Genomic DNA, 27,434 nt, shown 5'->3' on the forward strand with positions numbered 1-27,434 from the left:
ACAAAATCTGTTATTGCAATAAAGGCCTCCCATATAGACCATGCCCCTACTACTCACCAATCAACTAATCAGTTGCTGTTGAGTCAGTTCTGACTCATGAGTGAACAAGTGCTCCTCGCCCATTTCCTAGGGCAGAGGGTTTTCACTGGCTGCAACTTCCTGGAAGTAGGTCGCCTGAGGTGTCTCTGGTATGGTTAGTAGCTGAGTGCTTAACCATTTGCACCACCAAGGGACTCATTCCTACTGATCACATGAATAAATAAATTGCCTTAAATACTTTCTAGAATCAAGAAAAGCATAAATAAAATAAGAACCAACAAATAGACAAGCACACATTTGCTTGTCCAATTTTAGTGGCAGAGGGAGGAGTCATGCAGAAGTACCAAGTGGGCAAGGTGCGCATGCAAACCTGCGAGGCTGGGGGCACAACCAGCAGCTGTCTGCCCGCGTGTGAAACAGTGGCCTCTGGCTACATCTGTGCTCAAAGGCAGGGAGGGAAGCGACAGTTAGGCTGTAACTTCTCAGCCCTGCGGCGCCCCTCCTTGAGGAGGCAGCATTCCCTGCAGCCAGTGAAGCGCACTCAGAGAAGCACAGAGGCCAGTAAGGGGTGAAGGAAGGGATTAGGGCAACAGGCGTGAAGCTGGAATCTGCCTCTGGGAATGCTGTCAGTGCAGTGATAGCAGAAAGGGCACAGTGTGGGCCCACATGTTTAGGTGCAAAAGCCTCACCGCATCAGATCGCTGGTCAATAACATGGCTTAGATCTTGGGAAAAGTAGGTTCAGTGTTCCCTGAAATTATGCCTACACTGACTGCTCTGATAGAACACTCCTTTCAAATTAAAACCTAGTAGTTTATTGTAGGGGAGTCCCTGGGTGGTATAAATTTGGTTAACATGCTTAACTGCTAACTGAAAAGTTGGGGGGTCAAGTCCACCCAGAGGTACCTTAGAAGAAAGGCCTGGTGATCTACGTCTGAAAAATCAGCTTTTGAAAACCCTGTGGAGCATAGTTCTACTCTGACACACTTGGGGACACCACGAGTCGGAGTCAACTTGATAGCAACTGGTTACTGGTTAGTCTATTGTAAGAATTCCAAGGCCCCTTAAAGAAGGACAGTGACTACAAGGTGAGCTTTGGGCCTGGATTGCATCCCTTAGCACCAGGGAAGCCATACTGTTACCTGAGAGGCAAAAAGCCCTCAGCACTCATGTCTTACTATGCTGTATCTCACAGCTTTGCCTTTTCTTTAAACCTACACCAGAGAACTGCTCAAGAAGGTAGTTTTAAATGTAAGTAAAATGGATGCCAATTACACACGAACAGGACAACGAGTCATTTTCATGTAGTGTGTGTGAAACTCTTGAGCTGGGCTGTGACCCCTGACACTTCGGGAAAGTTCTCCAGAAGCCTACACTTTGTGCCTGCACTGCTGGGGGACAGTGTACTGCTTTAGCTCTGATGGCACATGGCAGGTTTATGTCTTTGAACAGATTCGTGGTCTCCAACCTCCAGGTATACAGTTCCAGGCCATTAAGTAGGGTTCACTGGTAGAATTCTCACTTTCAATATGAGAGACCTGGGTTCAATTCCTGGCCAATGCACCTCAAGTGCAGCACCACCTTCCTGTCAGTGGAGGTTTGTGCGTTGCTATTATGCTGAATAGGTTTCAGCAGAGCTTCCAGACTAAGATTGACTAAGAAATAAATCTGGTGATTTATTTCTGAAAACCAGCCAGTGAAAGTCCTGTGGATCTCAATGGTCCCATCTGCAACCAGTCATAAGGATGGCTCAGGACCAGGCAGTGCTTCATTCCATTGTGCATGGGGTTGCCTTGAGGCAGGGATTGACACGATGGCAGCTAACAACAACAACAGCACACCCCAGTGTCACACAGGATAGCAGAACTGAGGAAGTGCTCTCAGAATCAAAGTGCCAGCAAGACTGCTCAGTGTCACAGCTGAGAAGCACTCTGCTAGAAGCCGTGGACCAAGGGCAGGTGTCCCTGGAGAAGGGCAGAAGGCACTGTTTTCGATGACTGGCACATATGATCTGGGAGGAAGGGGACAAGGCATAAGGGCAAACTACAGCCTGGAAACTGCCTTTGCCATGGCCTCAGGGCATGACCTTGGGCAAGTCCTCCGGCCTCTCAGTGTCCAGGTCTCCTCTTCTGAAATGAGGATGGCAAAGACAGCACTTTCGAGGCAACCACAAGAAATGACAACCAGGCTCTCAAAGCAAGAGTGCTGGAGAGATCCAGGAACACATGTGGTCAGCCATCTCACACCTCTGCCAATGTCCAGGCAAAGAGACGTGCAGCCAGGCCTCCAAGGCTACAGAGAAACCTCAGGTTTTCTTAGCTAACCATCAGAGAGGCAAAAAGGAGTGAACAAAGGCTCCTCGCCAGTTTCCTAGGTCAAGGACTTCACTAGTCCAAGCTGTCTATTGTTTCACCCTTTTTGAGACAGCTAGTGAAATGGCTGCTTACCTCACAGAATTAAAGGAGACAGAGGAACTTATCAGGAGCTTATGCTGTAAGTAGAACTTACATTCAGGACTGAGAGTTATGTCTCAAAATCAGAATTTGAAGTTTTTGGGAGAAAGAAGATGTGACCTCAAAGGAAATGTCTCTTCTTTGAGAGAGAATAGTTTTTCCACTGTAAACCAGGACAACCTGGAGAGTAAGCAGGACAGAGTGTCTGACACCGGAGTCTTAGCCTCACATAACAGCAACTGGCTTCACTGCAGAATTATTTCTGGAAATATTCAATAAAAATTACATATGTATATAAAACGATAACATAAAACCCCAAACCATACAGGCACAGTTAATGTAAATGACTTCATATTTTAAAAAATTGTTTTTATATTGCCTAAATCCCTGAAGTCAGAGCCCACACTGCGGATGGAGGCATCCCAATAATCACTGCTTGTCAACACCATTCTGGCCGAATCAGGGTGTTTACCTCCATCGTGGCTGTCAAGTCAGATTCGTCTCTAAACACTCTGCTTCAAATTACCACCCTCCACCAGACAGAGAGAACATTTGTATGTGCATAGAGTCCTAAAAAGCCTAACCACATGATAGCCCAAAACCAAATAGATATATTCATCAACTGGGTCAAGAAAATCAATCACACTGATCAGATGCTGAAAACAGCTAGTTGATTCCTGACTTTCCTCCATTTATACCTGTGGCTTTCATGCAATCATCAAGTGCTCAGTGGAATGTACTGTACCATGCACAAGGCAACCAGGCCCCAGGACCAGATCTGACAGCTACCACCTCTCAGAGAACAACACAGGGGCAGAACAATGCAGTACTTCACGCAAAACACTCTAAACTGAATCAGCACAGACACAACTAAACAAAACATCGAGGGTCTCCTTGGATAGGAGACATTTCAGCTTAGAACTCCTTGAGTACAGGGTTGGGAAACCATGGTTACTTGGGCACAAAATCTTGACTTCTATATTTCTATCCCACCATCCATCTGCCAGTTTGTTGTACTGTGGTAGCTTGCATGTTGCTGTTACGCTGGAAGCTATGCCACCAGTATTTCAAACATTACCAAGATCACCCATGGTAGACAGGCTTCAGCTGAGCTTCCAGACTAAGACAGACTAGGAAGAAAGGCCTGGAGGCCTACTTCTGAAAGTCAGCCAATGAAAACCCATTTCAGAATATTGTCTGATACAGTGATGGAAGATGAGCCTCCTAGGTTGGAAGGCACTCAAAATACACAGTGGCCACAACAACAAACTTGAGATATACCAATGATCATGAAGATGGTGCAGGACCAGGCAATGTTTTGTTCTCTTGTATATGGGGTCACTATGAGTCAGCGCCCACTTGATGGTAACTAACAACAGTAACAACAACAAATTTCTATCATCAATTTAACTTTAATCAGTGAGTAGAACATTTCTAAGTTCAATGTGGGCTTCTAAGAAAGTTCTCCCTTCACATTCTGTTGGGTAGGGGAAGGCCTCATGCATTTTCCAAAGCAGCTATGTAAGTCTGTGAAGGGTTTAACTACAGACTTGTGAAGGGGTTGACTATCCATTATCAGAAATCATACAAGTAAAAGTCTTAGTCACTCAAAATAGACATTTAGAAAATAAATAAGCCTATAAAAGGCACCACCACATGTCTGTCAGTTTGTCGTACTCTGAGGGCTTGTGTGTTGCTATGATACTAGAAGCTTTGCCACCGGTATTCAAATACCAATAGGGTCACCCTTGGTGGACGAGTTTCAGCGGAGCTTCCAGATTAAGACAGACTACGAAAAAGGACCTGGCAGTCTAATTCTGAAAAAAATTGGCCAGTGAAAACCTTGTGAATAGCAGCGGAACATTGTCTGATACAGTGCCGGAAGATAAGCTCCTCAGGTTGGAAGGCAATCAAAATATGACTGGGGAAGAGCTGCCTTCTCAAAGTAGAGTCAACCTTAATGACGTGAATGGAGTCAAGCTTTCAGGACATTCACCTGCTGATGTGGCATGACTCAAAAGGAGAAGAAACAGCTGTAATGTCCATTAATAATCGAAACATCGAACGTACAAAGTATGAATCTAGGAAAATTGGAAGCAGTCAAAAATGAAATGGAATGCATAAAGATCAATATTCTAGGCATTAATGAACTGAAATGGACTGGTATTGGCCAATTTGAATCAGACAATCATACGATTTACTATGCTGGGAATGACCAATTGAAGAGGAATGGTGTTGCAATCATTGTCAAAAAGAACATCTCAAGATCTATCCTGAAGTACAACGCTGTCAGTGATAGGATAACATCCACATGCCTATAAGGAAGACCAGTTAATACAATTATTACCAAATTTACACACCAACCACTAATGCCAAAGATGAAGAAATTGAAGATTTTTACCAAATTCTGCAGTCTGAAATTGATCAAATATGCAATCAAGATGCACTGATAATTACTGGTGATTGGAATTTGAAAGCTGGAAACGAAGAAGGATTGGTAGTTGGAAAATATGGCCTTACTGACAGAAACAACACCAGAAACAGCATGATAGAATTTTGCAAGACTAGCAACTTCTTCATCACAAATACATTTTTCAACAACATAAATGGTGATTATACACGTGAACCTCATCAGATGGAAAACACAGGAATCAAATCAACTACATCTGTGCAAAGAGAGATGAACAGCTGAGTATCATCAGTCAGAACAAGGCCAAGGGCTGAGTTCAGAACAGACTATCACGTGCTCATATGCAAGTTCAAGTTGAAGCTGAAGAAAATTAAAACAAGTCAAGAAGAGCCAATATATGACCCTGAGTCTATCCCACCTGAATTTAGAGACCACTAATGACACTAATGACCAAAGACCAGACAAGTTTTGGGAAGACATCAAGGACATCACACATGAAGAAAGCAACAGATCATTAAAAAGACAGGAAAGAAAAGACCAAAATGGATGTCAGAAAAGACTCTGAAACTTGCTCTTGAATGTAGAGCAGCTAAGGGGAATAGAAGAAATGATGAAGTAAAGGAGCCGAACAGAGGATTTCAAAAGGCAGCTTGAGAAGACAAAGTAAAATATTATAATGAAACATGCAAAGACCTGGAGTTAAAAAACCAAAAGGAAAGAACATGCTTAGCATTTCTCAAGCTGAAAGAACTGAAGAAAAAATTCAAGCCTCGAGTTGCAATTTTGAAGGATTCTGTGGGCAAAGTACTGAATGCCATAGAAAGCATCAAAAAAAGATGGAGGGAATATACAGAGCCACTAGACTAAAAAGAAATGGTTAACATTCAACCATTTCAGAAGGTAATATATAATCAAGAACCAATGGTAGTGAAAGAAGAAGTCCAAACTGCATTGAAGGCATTGGCGAAAAACAAGACTCCGGGAACTGACAGAATACCAACTGAGATGTTTCAACAAATGGATGTAGCGCTGGAAGTACTCACTCATCTATGCCAAGAAATTTGGAAGACAGCTACCTGGCCAACCGACTGGAAGAGATCCATATTTGTGCCCATTCCAAAGAAAGGTGATCCAACAGAAATACAGAAACTATCAAACAATATCACTAATATCACATGCAAGTAAAATTTCGCTGAATATCATTCAAAAGCAGTTGGAGCAGTACATCCACAGGGAACTGCCAGAAATTCAAGCCGGATTCAGAAGAGGATCTTGAACCAGGGATATCATTGCTGATGTCAGATGGATCTTGGCTGAAAGCAGAAAATACCAGAAAGATGTTTACCTGCGTTTTATTGACTATGCAAAGGCATTCGACTGTGTGGATCATAACAAATTATGGATAACATTGTGAAGCATAGGAATTCCAGAACACTTAATTGTGCTCATGTGGAATCTGTACATAGACCAAGAGACAGTCATTGGAACAGAGTAACGGCATACTGCATGGTTTAAAATCAAGAAAGGTGTGCTTCAGGGTTGTATCCTTTCACCATACTTATTCAATCTGTATGCTAAACAAATAATCTGAGAAGCTGGACTATATGAAGAAGAACGTGGCATAAGGATTGGTGGAAGACTCATTAACAACCTGCAATATGCTGATGATACAACCTTGCTTGCTGAAAGTGAAGAGGACTTGAAGCAGTTACTGATGAAGATCAAAGAGTACAGCCTTCAGTATGGATTACACCTCAACATAAAGAAAACAAAAATCCTCACAACTGGACCAATAAGCAACGTCATAATAAATGGAGAAAAGATTGATGTTGTCAAGGATTTCATTACACCCAGATCCCCAATCAACACCCAATAGAAGCAGCAGTCAGGAAATCAAATGATGTATTGCATTGGGAAAATCTGCTGCAAAAGGCGTGGTTAAAGTGTTGAAAAGCAAAGATGTCACTTTGAGGACTAAGGTGCGCCTGACTCAAGCCATGACATTTTCAATTGTGTCATATGCATGTGAAAGCTTGACAACGAATAAGGAAGACTGAAGAAGAATTGTTGCTTTTGAATTATGGTGCTGACGAAGAATATTGAATATACCATGGACTGCCAGTAGAACGAACAAGTCTGTCTTAGAAGAAATACAGCCAGAGTACCCCTTGGAAGCGAGGATGGCAAAACTTCATCTTATGTACTTTGTACATGTTATCACGAGGGATCAGTCCCTGGAGAAGGACTTCATGCTTGGTAAAAAAGAATGTCAGTGGAAAAAGAGGAAGACCCTTGATGAGATGGATTGACATAGTGGGTGCAACAATGGACTCAAACATAACAACGATTGTGATGATGGCGCTGGACCGGCAGTGTTTTGTTCTGTTGTACCCAGGGTTGCTGTAAGTTGGAACCGACTTGATGGTACCTAACAACAACAACATGAAAGGCTACTCCAAGCCAAGCTCAGATTGGGACTAGAGAAGAAAGGTGCCAGAATTCACACTTCAGTTTTTGATTTTCTTAACCTGGACAACTTGAAAGAAACAATGATTTCCCTAAAATTATGTACAAAATGTTATGTTTCTGGGCATTTTTTTCCCCTGGGAAGAATTAGCTTCCATTTGATTCTCAAAGAGGTTGATGAAGCCAAAGAGGTTATAAATGACAAAGTATCTGCATTCCTCCTTGACTGCGGACCAAGGGCGCAGCTGCTCCCCAGCACAGACACCTGTCCACCTGCTTGCCTACCTGCCCACAGCTGCCTATGGACCTGGAGGACTTCCTGACTCCCTAGGACCACCATTCAGTTGGTTTTAGAATGAGCCCTGGGAAACTGCATTTGTAACAGCTTCTTGAGTGATTATGATGTACAGATAGGCTTGAGAACACTGAGCAAGTGTGGCCATCTTAACAAAATATGTCCAAAATTCTGCTTACAGTAGTAGTATTATCCGAGTAGAATAATAAACCATGTCTCTGGTCACTTCTCTAAGAACACCTGGAAAAGAGACATCAGTCAAGAATCTGATCTTTACAATCAAAATAAAACAAATCAGTGGGAAATAAATGGAGAGCCATTTTGCCACCACACAGAGCCTGTTGCACATGCTCCCGCAGTTTTTGTGGCACTCCTGTGCAATCCTCCACATGTTAAATGTAGGCCTGGCTGTTGAGGCCACCCAGCTCACCTCTGTGACCTCTGTGATGTCCATCAGCCTCTGCTTTTCAGACTCTGCCCTCCTGGGCACTCCCGCCCACCCCAGGCCTGGGAAAATCCTGAGAGGGCATCTTTCTCACCAGACCCCGTGTGGTGTGGATGAAAGGCCCCTCTGGCCATGTAGGATTCACTCGGGTGGGGAGTCGTTTCTATGGCACAGTAAATGCCACCACCAGTGTTCAGGCAGACATGGCCTGCCAACAAACCAGGCCAGGTCAGCAGGGAGGAGAATACACCCTGAAAACCTGGTTAGATGCTTCACCTGAGCCATTTCTAATGCTTGCCACATTTCCTTTGTTTACAATTCCATGCTCATGACCTACTCTAATTCTCCAGCATTGGAAACAGAATCGAGGATCAAGACAGAAGACGGAAGAGGTTAAAGCTATGGGGCTTTACAGCAAATAGGAAGATGCTGATTAACTCAGTCAAATTAATTCAGACTCCTGGCTTCAGGAGTTCTTTTCTTTTATAATAATCACATAAGTTTGCAATAATATAGTATCTTTTATCATAAGATCTCAACATGTTTCACAAACATTAATTTCACCTCCTCCTAATTTTGTGAAGTTTAGCATTTCACCCTTCATTTAGAAGAGAGGAACCTGAGGTGTTGTTTAAAGGTGAAGATGCAGGCACTAAAACGTTTGAATGTGGCATTCTATCTTAATTCCTAATTATTTTGACTAAAATGTTTTTCCTTGTTCCTTTCAGATAAATGAACTATTATCATTGCCAATGGTTTACATTACCACAATAACTGCAAAAAAATAAACCCTCTAAACCTATTGTCAATAGTGAGAGTTGGGGGACAGAGAATATACGGATAGAAGACTCAGAAGAAATAATAATTAATCATCAATTCATGTTTAAACAAATACACGCTTTAGATTTAAGCCTGTGATGCAGACCACAAAGTATAAGGTATCACAAATGAAGTTCAACTGCAGGAAAGACAGAAAGAAGAACGTTGAATTTGTTTTTTTTTTTTTTTTTTAAAGAACATCAAGGAAAAGGAAGAAATGGAAAGGAAAGTATTTCTAGTAAGTAATGGAGTTGTTTACTTTGGATTACAGTAGAGGTTGGTAGCAGAACAACATACATATGTTTTAGCTGGTGGATGGCTGAGGAGAGAGTGAGCTGAATCAGAAGCCTGAAAGACATTAAAAGGCTGATGGGGACAGTGGAAGAGATGTGTGGAATTGTCTCGGTTGTGGACAGGCAGAGAGCTATGGCCCTGGTACCTCTAAATTGATCCAAAGGTGATCAAACTGCAAAGATGACTGTGTGGAACCAAGCCACTGATACATGACTGAAGACAATGGAAGAATGTGACTATAGCAGGATGCTGTAAGTAGATAAGCAACTGACTTTGTCTTATGTTTTGCCAGACAAATCCAAATGACAGCGGGTGAGCACTAGCCTTTTTATGAATTTGTTAAATAAAACCATGATGAAAGCCATTCGCTTAGCCACCGTTATCCTCGATGGGATGAAATGGACTCCGGGGTATGCTGAGTTATTTTTTGTCTTTCTCCTTGAACCACTTGCTGGCTGCTCAGACTCCCTCCACATGCAATATGGGGACAAGTCCTTGCCACTCCCAGTGCCCACACCCACCTACCCAAAGGAGCCGGCACTCATGCAGTTTGCTCAATATCTCCTACCCTGTGGCTACCACCACCTCTCACCACCTCCCTCCCTAGCTGAAAGAGGAGACAATACATTGGCATCAATAGCCCTTCAACCTTTCTGGACAAGTGGGAGGTGCTGATTCATGAAGATACTATTTCATATGCTCAATAGACAAACAGGCTTTAGATCAACGGATTTCCCTACACACACATTCACATACACACACACACAAAGACACACACACACATGCACACTCACACATACACAGTCACACACACACAGAAACATACATACACATTCAAACAGACACCACACATTCACACACAACACACACATGCACACACACACAATACACACACTCACACAGCACATACATTCACACACACAACACACGCACACATACATACATGCACATTGACCTACAGGGATACACACACACTCACTGCACACTCATACACACATTTACACACACATTAATACACTCACACTACACTTTACAGATGTGCCAAACTGCATAAAAATGGCTTCTCTCTCACCTCAAGTCGGCAATACGGAGTACAAGGAGCTTAAAGGAAAATCAGTAATTGTTTTGGTTTACATTCTCTTTTCTTTTCCTGTCCTACTCACCAGATCCATGAAGCTGTTAAGAGTGCTTAATTCTTCACATCCCCCACTATAAATTAACATTTTTAGCAATAGAGTCAAGCTCGATTAGGCTACTTCTCTTTATGTGGGAAATATTGAAAAATACATATATCTTAGATGACGGTTTTGGAAAGCATATCCAAAGTCTATTCCAGTACATTTGACTGTATTACCAAAAGTGTGCAGAGAGGAAGACATTGAAGCCTCACTAGGAGAAATCTCTGTAAGCCCAACATTTATTCCAGAAACATTAAAAAAATATTGTTCTCAACGACTATCACTTATCTTAACAATCACTATTTAAATTCCTAGTCTGTACTACAAAAGCAGTAATAGAAAAATATTCAAGATTCTAAGTGAGGAAAGGTTTCTGGTAGAATTTCAGACGTTGGCTTGTCTAGTAAAAATATCAGTCATTTGCTGATTGATACTTACTCCGCACGTTTTTATTCAGAATGTTTTGGAGACAGAACAGGAGAGGAATGTGTGCGATGGATGAAGCGAAAGCAATGATTAAATGTGTCTTTTGCTCTATGCTACCTTGCTACACAAATACTGTCTCAGAGTAGACAAAAAGGTGGCAGTTGCCGATGGGATACTTCTTTATTCACAGCCTAAAACCAGAAATGCCTCGGCTTGGTAGGTGTACTTTCTTCAGACATAAGCAACCTAGGATGCCTTTTGCATTTGCATTGTGATTGGTGCAGCCCCCGGCTTCAGAGGCCCTGTGGCAGTTCCTGTTGGGGAGTACCCTATAGTGTGGACTCCACACAGCACTGCGCTGATGCCAGTAGCATCCTGCCCCAGGGGTCCAAAGAGTAGAACTGTACTGCAGTATCACCAGTACTAGTTCTTTCTGTGAAGAAAGGAACCAGGAAAGAACTCTGGCATTCCGAGCTCGTCTGAGATGGCTGGGATAGACTAAAACAGAAACCGCGCGGAGGGAGGTGGGAAGACAGACAGAATCCATGACAGCAAAAGTTCCAGAAAAGATGAAGAAAAAGAAGGGCATGTCAGCAAAGCACAGTGAAATGATAAGAAGGGGGCAGAAAAGAACTCATGAAAAGGGAATATTACAGGCAAAGGAATAGAAACGTAATTTTTTTTTTTTACAGGTTGGGTGTACAAAAGTAAGCTGTGAACTTGCCACAGAATCTCATATAGAAAGAATAAGAGGAAACTATATTTGTTTTGCTCTTTAGAATGGACAGTTGATGACACTGGCTTGAGCAAGCTGGCTACTCCACCGAGCTGGCTGGAAAGCGTGACAACAACTCTCTGATGGTGTGCACCTGCATTCATTCACTCACCCTCCCCCCAACCCCAACCACGATGGGCCAGGTACTATCCAAGGCACATCTGGTGTCAGTCCTGCCCCCAAGCTCACAGTCCCAGAAGGAAATGACACATCCTAGTACAACGTGACAAGTGCTTCAGAAGAGGCGAGTGCTGGCTCTACCTGGAGAAGAGAAGGCCTACCAAAGGCTGACATGGTGCAGGGTCTTGAAACTACTACTTCATTATTTCTTCAATATGCGCATTTAGATTGGTGGGAAAATACTCACTGCTATGTTACAGTGGGAAAAACAGAAGCAAGGTGTGGCTATAAGTTTTAAAAAGATTTCTCAACACCTGAGAGCTAAGAATAAAAGGTGTTGAGGTTTATGCCTTTTAAATTCATAATGCAAGCCAGTAGGACACATTCAAATGATCACTACATTTTCTTTTAAATTTGAGAATTTTAATAACAGAATGTACCACTCTCTAACTTCCAGAACAAAAATGGATTCAGAAACAAATGTTCATCTTCAACATCTGATTAACTTGCCTTAGAGAAAACTTGACATAGTCCCAAAAGTTCAACAACTGGTTTTAGATGATCATGTTAGGGACGACTTTCTCTGCTGACCTGTTTTCAAACAGTAATAGAAACAACCTGAATTTTAAATGTACAATGTCTTTCTAATACTACTTTACACAGAATTAATTTATATAGAATTAACTCCATTCTCAACAAAATCTCTGTACAATAGGGAAACATTTAATTATAAAGATGAAGTATATGTTAAAAATAAAAAGAAGCATATTTAGACTTATCCTCTTGGCATGACTGTGTAAGGACCCATGTTTATGATATAAACAAATACTTCTTAAGAAAGTAAGGTACACCCTATTCCTGACTTTGCCTTTTAATCACTAAAACAGCTGAGAACTATTAAAGACCTTTTCAAACACAAAACTTATTTAACTAACTTAATGGAAGAGGCCAGGACACACTTCCAGAATGTGAACGTGTCAGGGATCAGATAAGAGGTATGGAAAGACAGAGAGAAGAGTGGCCACCTGGAGTTTAAGGATGACATGGGGCCGGCTTCAAGCCTCATGAGAGCAAGACGGGAGAACAGGGAAGAGGAACACAAACAAAGGAGGAGGAGCAGCTGTCCAAGTGGCTCCACAAACATGCTGGAGGCAAAGCAGAATGGGATGGAGGGTGACCTGTGGGCCATGCATGGAATGACTGGCAAGGGTAGTATGTAGCGATTAGCCTATGCTAACCTCATTTCTCAACACTCCCAGCTGGGCCCAGCAGGCCTGCCAGTCATCTTCTCTCCATGAAATGGAGTCCGTGCCCCTGTCACTCTGCATGTGCTGTTGGTTTATTCCAGCAGCACCTCCTGCCCCGACCTAAAATGCCTCTCTCTTTCTTTTTTTAAACCACAAATCTTCCCAAAACCCTACTCTAAAACTCCCCTTCATGAGGAAGCCTGCTCTTGTTCCTTTGCCTGGTGTTTCCTCAGACTGAAGCATGGTTTGTCCTTGCTTACAGTTGCCCAAGTGCATGTGAATGGTGTTTTTTGAGTATACATTATGAAACCCTAAACTGACAATGAGCCTGAGTTTTTCACTTCTTTTCTCTCCTCGATGTGATTAATAACCTTGCTCTTCAAACAACAGAAAACACCGTGATCCAGCAAATGTTCAAAGTGATTGAGTATTCTCTGCCAACAGAAAACCCTACAGTTCAAGAACCTTACAGCCTCTAGAAGGAACCAGCTCTGCCAACACCTTGATTTTAGCCCAGTGAAACTCAGTTCAAACTTCTGACCTCTAGAACTGTAAGACAATACATTTGTGTTGTTTTAAGCCACTAAGTTTGTGATAATTTGTTATAGGAGCTATAGGAAATCAATACAGATTCTAGATTATAAAAGTAATATCCAGCTGGCTGTAGGAAATAAAGATAGGTTTGTGCAGGAAAATTTCTGAGGGAGAAGTGAAGGGGTGGTTGGCAGATAAACATGAAAACAGATGGTGGCCAATGTCCTCTCCTTGATAACTGCTCTCTAGCCTGTTGGGGTTACTTAAATTCTAGGGGTAGCCATAGAACTTGCTGGGTCTCAGGACCTGTCATAGCCCCTAAGAACACACAGTACAGTTTATGCAGAGTGAGAAGAGAGGGTCACCAACTCAACACATCTCTACCTCCCACCATGACCACCATTTCTATCTCTGGATGAAGAAGTATGGAGCTGTTAGTAATAAGTAGCAAATAACTTTTCTACATGAAGTTGTATAGGTATAAAACGAAATGAATATTTAAATAAAAGAAAATCTCAGGAGTTAAAAAGCCCAAAGCATCCTTTCAGAAGACGTCTTTTGATAACTAATGATTTCATAGAAGATCATGATGATGATGATAATAATTCATGATGACAGCAATAAAAATGATAATATGTAGGGCAAAGCACCTTATACTTATATAAACTCTTTCATCTTAAAGAATTTTAAAATGCTTTGCAACCTGACTTCCAGGACATACCAATTTGAAACTGGGTCTCTGCTTGCCTCTGAAACTCAGTTTTGCCTGGACTGACATGTAATAACATTGTCTGTGAATGGAAACTCTTGGGTATTAGTCCTTTGAATCTTTAACGAGCCTTGAAGGCAAGGAATCTAGGGTGGAGGACACTCTAGCCTGGTCTTATGACTCTTGTATACAAGTGCTGAGTTTGTGAATTCTATGAATTCTTAACCCACTTTCTCAAAATATGGTTCTGAGACTTACTTCCCTGAAATGAGAACTTGCCCGGCTTTGTGACAAACTTTCTGTGCATGCTTTCTTGAAATGCTCTTGAAATGCTCTCCTTTGGTGATCTCACCTCAGGGCTTCAACTCTCACCTCTTGCATATAGGGTCCTATCTGACCTCTCTCCTGTACACAAGGCCTCCAGCACCAACTACCTACTTGATATTGCTACATGGATGTTGCTAAGGCACTTCCAATGTAACAGAATTCATCATCACCCTCCTCCTTCAAACTGAGTCCTCTGCCTGGATCTCTGATCACCTTCCCACTGATCAGCCTCTGGTCCTGGGAGTCATCCTCAGTTCTTGTCTCTTGTTCATATGCCACCATCCAATCTGGTCCCTAAACCTGTGGTCTCCATCTCTGCAATGTTTTGGCATCTGTCATGTTTTTTTTACCTCCACTGCCTGATTCAGTCCACCCTCATTACACCTCTTTGGATGGGTCCAATTGCTTCTGCTCCTCCTCATTACTACAGGACAAGGACCTTATCTCAGCCATCTTTATTTTGGAATAGTGTCAGACTAGGGCTTTTATCCACGGTAAGAATTAAATAAACATTTCAGAACTGACCTCTAAGACCTCAATCATACGAGGATATTTTATTTTATATACACTGATATATTTCTGAGAAGCTGAAGATAAATGAGAATTGTATTTTAAATGTATATGCTGAGTGTACTCTTAAAGGATTCCTGTAATAAGTGGTAAAAATCAGATAATCTTCTAGTACCTACCCATCTACCCATTCTTTGCTTTAGATATTTATACAGCAGATTTTCATGAAGCAGTACACACTGACTTACCTAGGAAACTAGCAAATTTACCATAACATTGCAAAATGTATATGCTAGATTTTGCTATTAAGGATAGTTCCTGCATGGAACTGGGTATTTACTGGCAGGCCAAGCATGTTAAGCCTGATTGTCCAGGAGGCAGATGAGAGCCACGGAGTTAGGAAGCAAGAAGACCCACTGTGGATACAATCACTTGGAGGTTTATGACAAAAGTAGTCAGATGAGCTCTCAACTGTGTTAGGAGATGCAGCAATGAATGAAGAAACCAGTCAGGCATGTGCCAAGGGTGTAGGGAGTGAGGCAAGAGGGGGTTATCTCCAGTGAGAGGTGCTAAAGTAGATTCACCTGGACTAAATTTTGGTAGGCCCAGAATTTGTGATGTCCACAAAGCAACCATTTCCAAGAGAACAGTGTGCTAGAGAGGAAAAAAAAAAAAAAAAATCACACATGGGTAAGGTATAATTAACCTTACTGGGAGCATAAAGCAGAATAGGGCAAAGGAAGGAAACCACAGATAATATTGTCTATGAAATCTTCATGAACAGATTTTTGATTAGCAGTTATTTTAGAAGATAAATGTGCTTGACAGAACCGAAAGAACAATGTTGATTTGTTAAAAACAAAACAAAAGCCCAGGGAATAGGGGTTTTTAAAATTCCAAAATGTAGACCTCATTGCTAGAGATGTGAAATAAAGAGGGAATAGGTAACCATATCAGTGATGGATGAGCCTCCCATCAGGAATTCTATACTTTGGGTGACCTGTACCAGAGCTAGTTTAAACAGAAAGCTGAGATCAACTACTAATTATTCTTCCTAGAGAAAGTAGCTGCGGATGCTAAAATAAATTTCCAAGATGATAAAATATTTTGGAAATTATTGTGTGGATGCCAATAGGCCAACACTAGAATTATGAGGATCATCATTACCTGGACAGCTTTTTGGAAAAAGGCAAAGATTTTATAGGAATTCCTCATTGGTGCAAGTAATGAAAGCATCTACATTAAGGACATCAGAAATGTTTAGAATAAATATTTAAAAAAATTTTAAATAGGGAAAGATATATAGTTACAAATATTGATAAAAAGATTTTTGAACCTTTAATGTCATCGTTCTAATCTGGATCTAATCATAAGAAAAGAACCTTCAAGGAAAAATCAGAGGAAGTTGGGGGAATTACAGTAGGTACACAATTACTATTCCATTAGATATAAAATGCTCTCAAGGGACATAGCGACTGAGGAAAGAATATAAACTTGAGGAGGAAGGTTGTATGCCCCGAGGGGTTCCTACGGGATCCTATAAAGTATGGAAACAGACAATGAGATATTCAAAAATCAACTGAAGAGACTGAAACGTAAAGCTCTTTTGGTTAAGTCCAAGGAAGGAGAAAGGCAGAAGGCCATGTGATTAAGGAAGGATATAAAGATTAGTGTGAGCAGCCTGAGAGGGAGGCTTAAAATATATAAACAGTGATTTAAAGATATAAACTATTTATAAAATATAAGTAGTAAGAAGTTCAGAGAATAATTACAAAAGGGGAAGCATTAAGGCCAGTCCTCAGTGACAGCATTCCACTCCACTGCTGCCATATAGCTATGATGGCAGAGTGCCAGGGGCCAACATTGGAAGGGACTCTGCAATGACAGCAAGCAGCCCAACCTCTCAATTTATGGACCAGGGGCACAGAAGGAAAGTGGCCCTTAATATGAGGCTCTCTTCATCCTCTTGCCCCAGCTACCACTGGTCAGTGAAAGCAAAAAAGAAAAACGGCAGCAGAGGGCTAGGATTAGAGCCTTGGAGGTTGGAGCTATCAGGAAAGGAACAGATTAACTGGCTTCTGACAGGGCTGGAGAGATGAAGAGATAGAGTTGGAGGATCTAATTTCCGGCTAAGGGCAGGGGAGTGTGAGAAATCAGTAAGAAGAGCTCCAGGGCAAAAGGGGGACCCTCAGAACAAAGGGCAGCCTGGTGAACACAAGCAAGGCTTTTCACTCCAGATTCACAGAGCCAAGCAGAGGGAAGCTCTACCTGGTGTTTACCCCAGCCCTCTGGTGACAGATTGGATTCCTGAGGTCTGCAAAGTGTTACATCGCATTATTCTAAGCGGGGCTATGAGATAGAACAAGCAATCATGGGCCATTTAATTTAACATCATTTATAGAAAAGTACTAGGAGCAGTTTGTGGGGGGTGGGGGTAATGACTCGACAAGCATATTGCAACTGGATTAAAAATAGGCCACATGTTTTTACTGGAGGAAGATGTTGTTTTAAGTAGCTTGTTGGGCTTCTTTGAAGTATTGCTTTCTCAGTTCTAGACTGTAACCTGTGATTTTTTCTAATATCTGTAGAGATTTAAGATATCTAAGTAAATAAAACAAACACTGGTAACAACTGAAGCACATTAGAAATCTGATGGCAAGAAAAATCAGTGTTCAAGACAAATGGCATAGCAAGGAGAAAACTCAGTTCATATTAGTAAAGTTTAAGTCAAAATATTTTTCATGAAAATATTTGATTTTAATTTTGGTCTGTGAATGTGTCCCTTATCCCATTACATAAAGTGCTCTACAGACAAAAGGACTTTTTTCTTCACTAAAAACAACAACAAAAACTTAGCTTCTTTTTTTAGTAGATTGACCATTTGATGTGGTTAACTATTTGGCACATTAGGACAAATACTTCATTAAACTGCCCCAGTTAATTTTCCAAGTTAAAAATTCTCAAATAAAAAAAAAAAAATCTTTGTTGTTATTTTTAATTAATAGGTCGATATTAAATTTTTCAAATTTACATGATATTTCCATACCACTGAATAGCTATCACAACTTTCAGAAAGAGGATCAGAAAGGATGAAAACCAAGATAAAGCAAGCAAAAAAAAAAAAAATATCAAAGCACATATTCATGTCTGTTAGAAGCCTTGATTATACCTTGTCATCCTTTTATTACCTGTTAATTTGTGCAAATCACTAATGATGCCATTTTACTTTTCAAAAGTACTAGATTCAAGTAACTGATAGATACTTTCTCCACAGGAAGGGGCCACGTCTGTCGTGTTCATCACTAGTATTCTCAGGGCCTGGCATAGTGTGTGATGACATTTGGTGAGTGAACAAATAAATAAATAATAACAACAGCAACAATACTGAGTATTTACTGTGTGGACTCAAACATGCCAACAATCAAAAAGATGGTGCAGGCCATAGCAATGTTTTTTTCTGTTATTCATAAGGTCGTCATGAAGGAGTCAGGGCTTTGAACTGGTTCGTTCCGGATGGAAACCCTGATTAGAACTTGCATTTCCACCCCAGATATACTGAGTCAGAATCTACAGTGTAACAAGATCTTCAGGTGATTCTTATGTATAATAAATTTTGAGAACCACTGTGGTTCTCAGAATTGATCTGTAACCAGCAGCATTAGCGTTGCCTGGGAACTTGTAAGAAATGCAAATTCTCAGCAGGGGTTCCAACCTGAACTAACCAGTTCCCAAGCCCTGGTCGGAGTTGACTTGACAGCAACTAACAACACCTTGTGCCAAGGTATGCACTTTGTATACACTGACTCCATTAATTCTCCAACAATTCTTTGAAAGAAGTTCTATTATTAAACCCATTTTTAACAAAGGCACTGAGAAGTAACTTACCTCAGGCCACACAGCTAGTAACAGTTTTTGAATCAGGCAGCCTGGCCATAGGGTCCACACTCTCAAACACAACACTATTTCTCTCCATGAATGAATGAAAAATGGAATGAATCTGTTTGCAAACATATGCACACATATACAACTGTACCCAAGACAGATGTTTTAAGAGACACAGAATTCAAGTATTAACATTGCATGGTCATATCTTGGAATTCAGGGCAATGGGAAATTTAAAGTCTCATTTCCAGGGACAAGCTCTTCTCTTCCACAGTAGCAAAATTCCTAAACTTTCAAAGGAAGCCCAGGGAATAATAGGTAGATAACCAAAAAATGTCGCTTAATTCAGCTCTAATTGAATGCTGGAGTCCTTAGCTCAGAACTTTTCATGTTGGCTTGTCAAGACTTTTCATGATGGTTCAGAAGCAAGATTCAAGGTTTATGGTGGCTAATACAATGAGGGAAACAATTGTACACACAAGGCTGACATACACTTTACATAGGATCACAGGTAGCCTCTTTTAGGCTAGTGCCGGTCTTTGCTGAGAAAGAGTCTTCCTTATGACCAGTCGTAGTCTTTCTTGCTCAGAAGACAACATAAAGTTCTATTTCCCTTTAGTCTTGTTTTAGGATATTTGTGTTCTGAGACCTAATATATCCTCACTAATTTTTTCCCCAGATTTTTTTTACGGTATTTTTTTCATTATCAGTCATTCTGGAACCATCTGGCTCTAAGAAGAACTAGTTTATGCTTTGGCTCAGTAGTGTCCCTATATGCTGGAGATCTTGGGAGGCAGATGACTGCTGATCAGGAAACAAACCTTTACAGACTCTTAGGAAGAATGAAAAAAGCCGCTGCATGTAGAAGATGGACTTAGACAATAAGACTCACATATGGAAGACTGAGACATGGAAGAAGTCCATGCCTACCCTCCTTAAGTGCTGATAAACCTCAAGCCGGTGATTTCCAGGACTCCTGCAGAATCAGTCTCTAGGTACTGCTGGTTATGGCTGCCCCCACACCCAGGTGAAAGCTCCTTTCAAAGCAGGCTTCAGTTCCGGCCACCTTTCCACTGCAAGAATGTTATCACCTCAAAGGTGTTTCAGTATAAGGCTATTAAGTTGATCCAAGTATTAGGAAAACTTGTTGTTCTAAGAGATAAGGTTAAAAATTTATTCTCAGTATACATGAAAATCTCGTCCAGTGGAACAGTAAATTGAAGTGGAGTGAAGAAAATTAATGCAGCCTAGAGGATTAGGAGGAGCCCTGGTGATGCAGTGATTAAGAGCTCAGCTGCTAACCAAAAGGTTGGCAGTTCGAATCCACCAGCTGCTCCTTGGAAACCCTATGCGGCAGCTCTACTCTGTCCTATAGGGTCACTATGAGTCAGAATCGACTTGACGGCAATGGGTTTGGGTTTTCTCTGGTTTAGAGGCTTAGGAAGATGAAATGCAGGTCAAAATACACCAAGCAGCATAGTGAACCCACAGGGCGAGTCAGGTCGGTGGAAGATAAACCAGCATAAGAAACAGGGCAGCACTCTTGGGTTTAAACAATGTTTGTGTGGACAGATGTGTAGGTGCGATGGTAACATCTGAATGAAAAACATTGGGAGGGAGGCAGTGCCACGGGAGGAAAGAAGGCCAATACAGACTTCAAGAACACAGGCTTTCAGTCTAAGAGTACTTTCCTGTTCAGCAAATTCTTGGGTTCTGTGTCCTTATCAATCCCACATCTTGCTTAAGTAAGAATGACAGACAAGTCATTCTTAATGACTTCCTAGTTTTTGAAACTGTAAACTCTCAAAGAGAGAGACAGAGAGAGAGCCATGTTTAAATTGTTGTAGGCACAGGGATTTCTGTTGGCTCACTAAATTTTCCATTTTGAGATGACCACTTTTATTTGTGAGCACAGAAACGCATTTGCCCTATCTGTGTGGCTGCCTAGTGATCTGTGCGGCTGCCTAGTGATCTGTGCAATGTTCCAGAAAAGCTACACCTCCTTACAACAGGGCAACTGATGCCAGCGGGCCAGGGGCTGCATCAGCAGAAGTGGCGCTGGTATCTCCCTCCCAGGGCAGAGCAAACCTACCCCGGCACACCCGCTCCCCAGGAGCACAGGGAACAATGGGTCACTGTTGTCAAAGACCTGGGCCACTCCCTCGGCCAGGACAATGCAAGGACTACACCCCTGTCTCCCAAGCACTGCTTGTTTCCTTTCCTCTTTACTCCTCTTACGTGTAAGAGTGCACTAAACAAAATTTCTGTTGTTTGAAATGAGACATTTTACAGGGTGGCTGATGGTGCCTTACATTCACCTTCAATCTCTCCTCATTGGGATTTTTCCAGTCTCTGAAAGGTTGTACTACAAATATGAACACGTTCAAGACACAGGTAACAGTTGCAGAAAGATTCTATTTTCACAGTTAGTATGCATTTCATTGGATAACCGTCACCTCTGAACATTTCTCTCTGAGGTTGCTACTTTCTAGTAACCTCTGGTATACTTACTATGTTAAGTTCTGTCACTGTAGTGAGGGCAGACCACATTACAGCTACACCACCAAACTAGAATTTTTTATAAATTTAGGAAAGCAGGATGTTACATTTTAACCATCTACAGAACATTTCTTAATACAGGAATTTCTGTGTTTAAAAATTTATCTAACCATTTGTCTACCCACTCATCAATCTGTGCAATATTTATTAGCACCTACTTGCTAAGAGTTGGAATCGATTCGGTGACAATGGGTTTTGGTTTTGGTTGTTATAACCTATGATATTAAAAAAAAAAGTCCCTATCCTCAAGGAGTTCACAGTTGGTAAAAATAATATAGCATAATAATATAAATGTTATATATAACAATATAATAATTTATAGCAGGTGTTATAATTATGTATAGCATACAAGTAGATACTGAGGAAGGAGCAGAAATTTCAGTGCTAGTGGGTAGTATATTGATCAGGAAAGGTTTCAGAGCCAGGTGGCACCTTAGCTGAGTCTTAAAAAATGAATAGGTGGTGCCAGGCCCGTGGGTGCAGAGCAGGAGAGGTGTGGAGTAGAAGGGCATTGCACACAGAAGTTACAGCGTGAGCAGGAAACATCCTGATGTATTTGGGAGATGGCTACGGCTTAGGTGTGAGTGTGCATGTGTGTGTGAGCTGGAGAGGTGGACAGGCCCGCCAGGTCACGGAGATCCTACGAGTCATGGAAGGCCATGTAAGATACACATCAAAACAGGAGACCAACATGATTAGATCTGCCTTTGACATGAATCTCCAGTTCTGAAATCAACTATTTCCTTGGGTGTGTTTTACTCATTTTCCTTTACAGAGCAATGGCTTTTATGGTAAGAATAATACCCCCAGTTCACTTCACTGTGTTCTGGTGTGGGAAATGTCTGCTGAAGAATGCAGTGAGCTGAATGGGAGCTCTGAAGGCTGGCAGCTGGCATTCAACGCCCATCTTGCAGCTGGCCAGCTGATGAAGCAGGCCCTGGCCTGTGACTGGTGATGTGGTGGGAGAGGCTGCTTACCACTTCGGTGGGTCGGTAGTATTTGAGATCTACAGTCACGTGGATCTTGCCGGTCTCTTTACATCTGCCCACTTCATTTTCATTCTTTCCTTCCCACCTGTAAAGAAGATAAACAATCAGCTCCTAATTGCTCAGGCACGTTAGCTTTCTCCCTGCAGGAGTGAGGAAGGCATCACCAACAGGAGCACAGGCTGCCAGTGAGCAAGGATAGAGCAGCAGTGACTCCCAAAGCTTCTCTCAATCTGCTTTGAAAGGGTAGGTTTTTTTTTTTTTTAATTTTTGAAGAAAATCACAATGAGTTCAGAAATGAGACTACAGAAATGAACAGATTAGATTCCCAGAGAAAGGGATTGAACAACTTTTAGGGATTTTGAAGATTTTGAACCTGTTTATACTATTCTTGATAAAGTCCATTATTATGAATTAATTAATGTCTTCTGTCCCCTCCTTTTTATTTTTTCTCTTCCTTTAGTAGTTTTAGGGATATTTAGTGTCAATTCAGTGTTTCCTATTTTGGAGTAAGTTTAACAACCTCATTAACCATTCTATTTGTCCCTGTATTATATTTAAGTTATCCTGCTCTACCCCAGTCAGCTGTGGGCCTCATTAATAAATCTCAGCTGATTAAACCTCCCAAAGGTGCAGAACTAATTGGTTCTCTTCCTTCTGAGAGAGTACATCAGCACAGTCTACTGTAACCTCCTCTGTGTTGGCCGCAGTGTTATTTGGACCTGAGTTCCCTCCCCTAAAGAGCTGCCCTCTGCAACAGTGAGGCTCCTCACCACGGCCACCTTGGTCCACGCTGAGCTCCATGTAGGGAGAGCTCAGGGGCTTCCAGACCAGCTCCTCGCTGAGGCTGCACTTGACCCAGTTGAGGCTCTCATTTTGTATAAATGAAGCCACTGGCTGAATGATGACCTCTGGATTTCTACATTCTAACATCCAAACGACAAAAAATATGATATAATTTGGATTATTTATTTGTACAAATGAAACCTTTCAGCAAAGAAAGAAATAAAAGTATGACTTATGTTTGACTTCAATGCTTATCCTCAGAACGAGTCTGTTTTACCAGGTGGAAACAAACCCTATGTGCACAGAAAAATTCTCTGTGCCCCATGGGTCAGAGTCAGAGTGGGGACAAATGAAAAAATAGAACGTTAAATGAAGTTACTTGATTATGTGATTCACAGGTGTTTTGTTACATATATATTTATCACAATAAAAAATTACCTATCTAATTCTAAAGTTAATTTTTTAAGGTGGAAACTTTTCTTTGGTTAGGTTTTCAGTAAATGACAGGATATTTGTATTTCATAATATTTGTATTAGAAGGGCACATAACTGATATTTTGGATGTAGGTTGGGCATTAGAGTCATGAACTGGCCTCACAGCATCACTTCTGGTTGGCCAGTCCTCAGTCCCCTTCTGGGTGGCAGAGGGGCAATACCTCATCACTGCAGGGGTCTCTGGTGTAATGGGGATTTGCTGGTAGGCTTCAGGCAAATGTGAAAAACACCCCCATCCAGAGAGAACAGTAGCATCATTGTATGCTGAACAACATAAAGCTGTAAAACAGGTCATTTTTCATGACTTTTATATTAGTTAATTAACTAGCTCAAAAATGAGTATAATTTACTTATTTGGTTTAATTTCTTATTATGATTAGACTGATTTCACAGTTAATGAGGAACCACTGAGGATTTTAAAGCAAGGGAATGGCTGGATCAGAATTGAAGTTTTGGAAAGTTTTTGGAAAATTCACTTGGAAATGGTATGTGGGCCTTTTGGAATATGGAGATTGAAAATGTTGTAAAATGAGACAGCCGAAAGTGGTGATGACCCTTGTACATCTCTTATGAACAAAGACCAAATCTTGGTTAATATGCACACTAAGGGAGAATAATAGGTTGAGTCATAACTTAAAAAAAAATTGCTCATCTAAAATTGTGCATATAAAACATGTTGAATTGGCCAATGTTTTCTTACATACATATTTATCACAATAAAAAACTATCTATCTAATTCTAAAGTTAATTTTTTAAGGTTAGGCTTTCAGTAAATGAAAGGATATTTGTATTTCATAAGCATGTTTTAAACTTTTTTTTGTTCACATTTTGTACTTCACAAAGAGGAAAAGTTCAGTAGATATGTTCAAGACAGTATCTCCAACTACAGCAAAAGGGTTAACAGAAACATTATTCACAATCTGGCTAATGGTTCTTTTCATTTATAGCTAGGTATTTAATCTATGATGGCTCATACTGATTTATGAATACCTGTCCTAATAGCACTGTCCTTCATATTGGTAAATCTCCTCAGATGTCATACTTGAGAACTGGTGATTCTAATCTATTTATAATTAATTTTTTTTTGAAATTACACACACACACACACACACACACACATTTAAGTTAATAAGGTCATAATAAAGACTTGGAGAGCCTTCCCCAGTTGGGGAGCAGAGTATGTGGGACAGGAAAGAAATGAGGCAAAGCCATTAGTGTCTTTAGACCAAGGGTTGTTGGCAAGCTTTCTAAAAAGAGGCAAATGATAAATATTTTAGGTTTTATGGACCACATATGGTCTCTGCTGCATATTCTTCCTTTTCTTTTTTATATCTCTTTAAAATGGTAAAATTCATCCTTCCCTCCAGGACAGTAGAAAAACAGGTTCTAGGTGGGATTTGGCCCACAGGCCAGAGGTTGCCCACTCTGGCTTTAGCCTGTAAGGTTGATGGTCTACCCTCACCTCAACAGGGAAGCATTTGATTCCTGTGTATGGCAATGGATTGTATAAGCTGGCTTTTATGCTTCACTGTGAACGTCCACTACCGAGGCTCTCTGATTGCTATGCTAGTCACATGCTAACTTTGGGATCTGTCACACTAGTTGAAATGGGATAAGGCTGAAGGAAGGATATTCTTACTTTGAAGGGTTTATTAAGCACAATCCGAAAGTCAGACTTGAGTTTAACGCCACTTCAGCACCTACTGGTAGGAGTCCCCAGCACACAGGCCCTTCTCATCCCTTCCTGACACTGTCTGCTGGACTTCCATCTTGCAAATGCTACAGTCAAAACACTGTCTAAGGGCATGGCACTGCTCTCCACAATGAATACAGCTATACCGAAAAATCAACTGCAGCCAGGAAATGGCTTAAGGCAGAACTTAGTTGGCAAGACGTTTTACTTCCCACTCGGTCTGCATGAGGGAGTAAGAAAAAGTTTTGGCTAAGGGCCAAAAAATGTTCAATTACAGCAATACATGAAACATTTGTATTAACATGTAAAAGGTAACAGCTAACTTGTCTTAACAAGTTATATTATGACTCGAAGCAGAGCTGCAATGTTAATGAAATGAAGGTGGCGTGACAGGGAGTAGAGAATTCAGCCAATTAACAGAAATTACTAACCACTAATTTTGATCAATAGCTCACTGAACAGGGATTCTGTATAGGTCAATTTTAAAATAAATTATCGGCTCCTAATAAGCATTAAATAATAATAGAGATCACTGAAGAATAACAGAATTAAGAACAATAAGGTGAAATGAGACGCTAGTAAATCCCTTTAAGGAACAATAAAAGCAAAGTCAACTCCATCAGTCAAGTGTAGGGGGCTATTAGAGCTAAAGCGTGGGGCGATGCACAACTTGCAGGCTTGAATGTCACAAAAGCTCTGAGGAATTATTTTTAAGAAAGGCTATTTTACTGGGACATGAGTATGGAAGAGGCAGGGTGCCAGTGGCTAAAATGTAGCAATAACATAATGCTGTCCTGAAAGAACTATAGCTTCTGGAGAACGAGAGTGGTTTGCACACACACACATTTACTTTTGCTCTCTCCCTACACTTCTGACAGTAAACAGATTTTTCAAAAAAGGAATAATCCCACAAGGGTGAAGAGGAAAGAGGTAAGAGAAATCAAATTCTGGAAGCTGGCAAGCAGTTGATAAGTGTTAAAGGACTTAGCAGAAGCCCAAGCAAGCAGACTTGTAAGCCAGCAGTGGAGAGAGCTAGACATGACCCCAATTCACACCTGCAGAAGCCCCCCAGTGCTCAGGAAACAGTGCCACAGGCTGCTCTTCAGGACTGGCTGGAGAAGGGCTGCCTGTAAGCCTTACTCGGAAGCAGCATGACGCCCATTCCCTTCTGACTCCACATCACTTGGCAACTGCCTCACCCTTACTGGGGCAAAAGATGAAGGGATTATTTTCTGGAGAGGGTAGAACAGAAGGTAGCTAGACTGAAGGTTTCCAGCCCTTGAAGGGTGACCACACTGAAAACAGAGAATTTCGTGAATACACACAGGGAATACTAAGACCCTCCAGTCCAGCCTCCTCAATCCACCCCTAGGGTGCAGCTGGCCTGTCTCCTTCCAGCGGGCAGATTGGGAGCATATTCTCCAGCCAGATCGCCCTAGAGTGACACAGTGAACAAAATCTGACTATGTTCTGGAAACTCCCAATTACATTTTTAGTCACCACTTTTAAAAATGAGCAGAAAACCAAGGATTACCAGACAGACAATCTTATACATGAAAGACAGAAATTAAAATAAACCCAAAAAAGCAACTTGGAAGAAACAGAACAAGCAGAGGGGAAGAGAACTTAAAAAAAAAATAAAATAGAAAAACAAAACAAGACAAACAAACAAAAAACCACACATACACCACCATTTGTATCCTCAGAGAGATAGGAAAGATATCTACAGAAACAAGAACAGGATATAATAATGAAAATGACAATTTGGAAGACATGAAATTTTAGAAATTGAATTAAAAAATCAGAAATTGAATATTCAAGAGAAGATTTCAAAGATAAAGTTGAGGGAGGAAATCTCGTAGAGTGTACAGAAGAAAGATATAGATATGAAAAAGCAGAAGAAGGAAGATAAGAAAATTAGAAGACTGCCCCAGGAGGTCAGTATAGTGGAATTTCCAGAAGGAGAAAAGAAAAAAAAAAAAAAAAA

General features: G+C 41.1%; 1 protein-coding gene across 1 annotated transcript in view; it reads right to left on the minus strand.

The window, feature by feature from the left end:
- The window catches only part of GMDS (GDP-mannose 4,6-dehydratase), a 787,322-nt gene that overhangs the window by 116,725 nt on the left and 643,163 nt on the right, over positions 1–27,434 (minus strand). The window contains exon 9 of the mRNA XM_004387909.2: positions 22,465–22,561. Coding sequence (XP_004387966.1) covers positions 22,465–22,561 — 97 coding nt within the window. The remainder of the gene's footprint in view (positions 1–22,464; positions 22,562–27,434) is intronic.

This window comes from Trichechus manatus, unplaced genomic scaffold, assembly GCF_000243295.1.
Source record: "Trichechus manatus latirostris isolate Lorelei unplaced genomic scaffold, TriManLat1.0 scaffold00198, whole genome shotgun sequence".
NCBI lineage: Eukaryota > Metazoa > Chordata > Mammalia > Sirenia > Trichechidae > Trichechus > Trichechus manatus.